Source organism: Schistocerca cancellata, chromosome 3 (genome assembly GCF_023864275.1).
Source record: "Schistocerca cancellata isolate TAMUIC-IGC-003103 chromosome 3, iqSchCanc2.1, whole genome shotgun sequence".
Taxonomy (NCBI): Eukaryota; Metazoa; Arthropoda; class Insecta; order Orthoptera; family Acrididae; genus Schistocerca; species Schistocerca cancellata.
In genome coordinates, this window is record NC_064628.1 from 155,775,584 (window position 1) to 155,781,583 (window position 6,000).

The 6,000-nt window shown below is 32.9% G+C and overlaps 1 protein-coding gene across 3 annotated transcripts in view; it reads left to right on the plus strand.

The window, feature by feature from the left end:
* The window catches only part of LOC126174777 (mitochondrial thiamine pyrophosphate carrier-like), a 76,236-nt gene extending 70,753 nt beyond the window's left edge, over positions 1-5,483 (plus strand). For all 3 annotated transcript variants that reach the window (XM_049921120.1, XM_049921119.1, XM_049921121.1), the window contains exon 7: positions 2,419-5,483. In XM_049921120.1, coding sequence (XP_049777077.1) covers positions 2,419-2,592 — 174 coding nt within the window. In that variant the 3' untranslated portion in view covers positions 2,593-5,483. The remainder of the gene's footprint in view (positions 1-2,418) is intronic.
* Positions 5,484-6,000: the final 517 nt, after the last annotated feature.

Sequence of the window (6,000 nt, forward strand, 5' to 3'; positions counted from 1 at the left end):
TATTTATGACTCATTTAGGCTTTGTTCCATCATCAGGTGCCAGTTCCAGTGTTTACGTCAGATGCATTGCTCCTAGGAAAACCAACCATCTCGAATTATCTAGAGTGCATTAAGTTTATCACTTTGCTTGCAGAACACTTTTGGTGGGTTGTTACTTAGTTAGTGGTTACATAGTGAGTGGTTACTTAGTTAGTAACAGAGGGACAAAAGTGTAGTTCAGGTAGTTTAGGAGAAGGTGGGATAGCTTTTTGAGTGAAGTCTGTTATGTTGTTGCAGTTTTAAATTGGCTTGGAAGATGATACCATTTAAGGAAACATGAGGGGCAGATAACTGCAGGATTTTGCAGAAGGAGAAAAATCTGGCACAGTGGAAATTTGTTGATGAGGCGTATAGGTCACAGATTAGCTGGGTAAGAGCAAGAGATTGCTGTATTTGAAACTGAAAAAGAGCCTGGTGTGGGGTAGGATTGCATCTAGAAATGGGGGACTTTCAATGGTTCTTGCCATCCACCTGGTCTTAATTTACGTAAATTTCTTCTGTCTTGGCTTTTCTTCACATTAACTACTCTTTGCTTCACTCTATTTTAATTTTCTACATCTTTCATTGTATTTTTATATCTATTTTTCACCATCCCCCTCCCGACTCTGTTACATACAACACACTTAGCTTTTCACTCTTATCAACTCGTGCACGATGTTTTAGTAGTAATCTCTGTCTTGCATATTACTTTAAACTCTCAGGTTTTCAAATCTCATCCAGTGCAGTTCCCATCAATCAGTCTTTCCTTCTCATCCCACATGGTAAGTATCCCCTGATCCGCAGTTCTGGGTGACTTTCCCAAAATTCACCCCTTTTCCTAGATCTCTCCAATCCTTTTCCTTCACCCTTCTTCCTTCCCCTTCAACCCTTCTGCCTGAAGAAGGAGCCACTGGCTCTGAAAGCTTGCCAATCATAACAGTCTTTTATGTGTGTGTTCTGCTGCCACTTGGTAAGTAGATTTTTTATCTATCCAAATAAATATTTTTTCAATAATTTATTGTTTTCATTGTTATAAGTATATAAAGTGTTTTAACAATCAGTATTTCTAGTTTTTTTTTTTTTTTTTTTTTTTTTTTAGCAAAGTTTTCAGGATTTGTTGTTTCTCATACCAGAGATGTGCAAAGCATCTGACTGTCTTTTTCACATACAATAATACTTTTTGCTCCTGAAGAATTGCCCCATAGCAGACCGATAAGGTGGCTATGAAAGTACACACGATATGATTTAACTAATTCCTTGTGTTTACACAATCCCTAAATTTTTAGTGGTAAATAGTTGATTTTGGCTAATTTAGAACATATGTAGCTTCCGTCACTTTCTGATGTTAGTTTTGATTTGAGGTGAATGCCAAGAAGTTTAGCTGAGCTATCATCATAAATTTGCATTTTTATAGTGATGAATTTGCACTTATTTGGCCCCAAACCACTTTTTTTGTTAAAATGCTTCTGAGTCTCTTCCAGTTGTAACAAAGGTAGTGTCATCTGCACCGTGTATGGACTTACAACACATAATTTTGTGAATATCATTTATAAATGTGATGAGGGGCAAAGGCTTATGCATGAAATCTTGTGGAATCTCTTGTGTGACACTTACAACATTTGAATTGTCCTTATAAATATAAACTATTTGTTTTGTCACTTCTGTAAGATTTAATAAGTAACACTTCTGTTCCTTTATAACCATAACAAGAGAGATTCTTTTAGTAGAATTCTATGACTGGAAAGTGCAAAGTTTTACATATGCCCACAAGTGTTGCACTTACGCTTAGTTTGGATACAAATAAAGATTATGTGAAGGAAACAATGTTTTCAAGTGCTATCACAATTTAAAAAATCCAGGTCTCAGTCTGGGTGACTTTCCCAAAATTTACCCCTTTTCCTAGATCTCTCCAATCCTTTTCTTTCACCCTTCTTCCTTCTTCTTCAACCCTTCTGCCTGAAGAAGGAGCCACTGGCTCTGAAAGCTTTGCCAATCATAATAGTCTTTTATGTGTGTGTTCTGCTGCCACTTGGCGAGTAGATGTTTAGTCTATCCAAATAGTAAAAATGTCTAATGAAAATCAGAAAAATATAGTATCCAGTTTTCTTAAATGTTGTTAATTTATTTTTTAGGTATTTCACTGCAGTGGGTTACTCCACTGTACAGCAACAATAGTAGAAACAGAAGGTTCTTCAAGTCTGATAGATGATTATTTATTTGGAGGTGCATGCAGTGCCCTTCTATTTTTGATAGGATCAATATTACAAAAATCCTTTCTGTACGTAGACTGTAATGTGATGTTACCAGGAGGTTGTAAATACCAAATAGTAAAAAATGTCTCATCAAAATCAGAAAAATATAGTATTCAGTTTTCTTAAATGCTGTTAATTTATTTTTTAGGTATTTCAGTGCAACGGGTTACTCCACTGTATAGCAACAATAGTAAAAACAGAAGGTTCTGCAAGTCTCTTAAAAGGATTGTGGCCAAGTCTGTTAAAAGCTGCTGCCACAACTGCTATTCATTTTGCTGCTTATGAGCAGATATGTGCCTTCTTGCTCTCATTTCATCACTAGTGTGGGATGAGGTTGATATATCTCTTCTGTGATACATCTTCCCATATTTATATATTGGATCATCAAAACTGTTTATTATAAACATTAATATTTTACACAAATAATTCTACTGTATTTGGTATAAAATATTATTTATTCTATTGCTTTTACAATGAGACTAAAAAACTGCAACTGATTTTTGTATATTTTCTGTGACATATTTACTTCAGTTGTACCCTAAAGAATTAAAACTATTAAGCACAGTCAGAAATATTGTACAAATAATGCCACTATTTTAGCATACACTACATTATCTTTGCTGTGATATCAAAACTGTATTCATTGTATAATAATTGACGTACTTTGAAAAAAAAAAAAAAAAAGGTTGATTCTGAGTAAGCTGTTACAGATTTTTATGTGCCTCTGGTACTCGCTTTTTAAGCTCATTTATTAATAAGAAGTGTGAAAGCATTGAGTTACTGTTTCAGGCACAGGCACATTGGTTATGATTTCAAATTGCCTTCCTGTAACTGCTAAAATTTGTGCCTGTCCCAGGAACAGAATGCACATTTATGTGATGTGAAGAATTAATACAACTGAACTTTCTGGAGCACATAGTGTGTAGTGCCTTAGAAAAGTAACAGGCAGTACAGTTTTTCAAGCAAAACATTCCATGAAGAACCTAAGCACCAAATGTATGTTGCATGTTTCTTTCATTCTTTGTGTTGATGCTGTTGAAGTACACAAGGTTTCCAAATTAACAAGTCTCATAAAGAGATTTAAAAACTGACTCTCAGTAGCAAGGAACTGAAAAGCAATTACCTGAGGCAAAGGATTAGGGTAATGCAGAAATGAAGAAATGATTTGGATGTGAGGATGAGGGGAGGTTGCCAGTGATAAACAAACTCAGAGATACGACATTTTTATTTTAAAAATATGTGTGGTGCAAAATATATGCTTATGTCTCTTATATGTAAGTGAAGGTTTCATAAAGAGTTTTCTTTTTTTTATAGTCATTTCAAAGCAAATTACATTTGAGTCAGAATATAAATATTTAAGTTATATTTTCTTATCAAAATATTTTTGTAAGTACCCATAATGACCACTTTATTAACAAGTTTTGAGACTTTTTTAGAAAAGTAGTGCTTATGTAGGACTTGTTAGCTATAATATGTGAAACTAAAAATAGTCTCTGAAAAAGCAATCCCTTAAAAACAAAAAAACAAAAAATATTCCTTAGGACAGATAATATCAGACCAGAAAAATATATATGAAATGTATTTACAGAATTACTATGAAGCTGCAAAATTTCCTGTTTTTCTATGTTTCATGACTACTGTATGCTCTGTGTCTTTCATCTGTTTAAAAGTGAAGTTATATTTGGCTGTTTTGCAAAGAAGTAGTAAGGGAGTCTTATATCACGTAATATTCTTCTTCTTCTTTTTTCTATAAAAAATGTCTTAAAATTGCAGTATTTTCTTGTGTTAATTTTATTGCATTTAATTTAACATTTGTAGAAACAGAAAAATACACATTTTTAACAATGAATAACTATTAACAGTAGGGAAAAGAACCTACATCTACATGTGAAACTTATTTGTACAGATATCAGCACTGGTAATATTGTTTGAACATAAGCTCAAAACATTGATTAAGCCAGTTATAACACCACTTTTGACTATTTCAAATCTAGGATGTGTACTGCTTTCTCCTGGACTACTGAACTAATTCTGTGAGAGCAATGTTAATGTGAAGTCCAATGATTATAACTTTACAGTTAAGATCAATTAAAATTTCTTTAATAGCAGCTGCCTTTTTCCATTTGCAAGCATTTCCACATTAGGCACTTGAGATACATCAGTGTTTTCTGATAAACATATTGTCATAGAATAACAGTCAGTGACATCATTAATTTTCACTCCTACAGTTCAAATTGCCCCATAGAGATTATCATGCCCAGTATAATCCCAAAATTCAATAAATACCAGCTAAAGCTTCAGGCTAAAAAATAATTTCACACATTGGCTTTTAATGTCACAGTCTGAAATGCGTTAACAGAAATTCTCATCAAAGCTACACTTTTTCTGAATAAGACATAATCTCCTCATATATCTTGCAAGTCTTCATTTATAACCTGCAACAGATTTGCTGTAACTGCTGTGCTGGGGATAAATGTTTTCAACAGAAAATAATTCAAAAGTGAACATAATGACAAAATATTAATTTTGAAATTTTTTAGCGGAAATAATGTTCTTTAAATTTGGTGGGTTTGTTGAAAATAACAAATGTTGACCAGAACTCATCTTCATTTAATTACTTCCTGTTTCCTAAGGGAAAACAGGCCAGAGAACATCATAGTACTAAAATGATGTGAAACGTCAGTTATACTTTCAGGTGTATAATTTATTATGTCTCAAAATATTACATCATACTGGGGTTCCCACACAATTTCTTGCATATCTTACATGCTCTTGTTAACAATTGATTTATTGTTGTATTTAGTAAATATGCTAATTGCAAGTACAAAAGTTGTTGATAATTACAAAAAAATGTTATCAGCTGGTGGTTACAACTGAAATGCATGAAATGTGATACAAAGACAGTTACATATATTTTGTGTTCACTGAAAAATGAGTGAAATGATATGAGTACACAATTCCCAATGTGCCTCCTGTTTCAAGTATGAGTATGTTATTTTTTAGTATGAATAGAATTTCAATATATAATATAGCAGCCCAAATAAACACTTTGTTTACATTGTTAATCTGGCTTTGGTTTATGAATTTCAGTAATCATGTGGTGATCAGATGTTATGTCAGCCAATAGCATAGGAAGCTGGCAGTATGATATGGTTGTTACTAATTCCAGACATTTTAATTATAGTATATTCGATATCCCTTTTGTTATTCAATTGTTTGTAAATGAAAAGCCTTAATTGCAACTAAAAAAATGACAATACACATTCCTATCAATGGATGGAAGTAATATTAGTGAGTACTTTAAAATGAAGCAGTTTAAAATTATGTTATAGAATGCAAAAGATGAAATTATTTATTTGGGTCCTCCCTAATGACATAACAGTTAATCATATAGTCCAAAGCATATGAAAAATGAACTGTTAAAATATATTTATTATAGTTTTACAATGACCTACAGCAACCACATTTAGAAACATGAATATATGCTTGTGGAAAATAAGACTAACTTCTTCTTTCTCTACACGAAGTACAGGACCTTCACCACTCATCTACTCGATTGTGAGTAGTATGTCAGTGGAAGGACTTAAAGCCATGTGCAGAGGAAGCAGGGACCGGAGAGATTGCCCATCCCTCTAAAAAAATAAAAAATAAAATAAATAAAATCTGGTTTCAGGTAATGTCTCTCATTGAAACCACTGTGACACATTACGCCTTAAGGAAATAAAAAGTT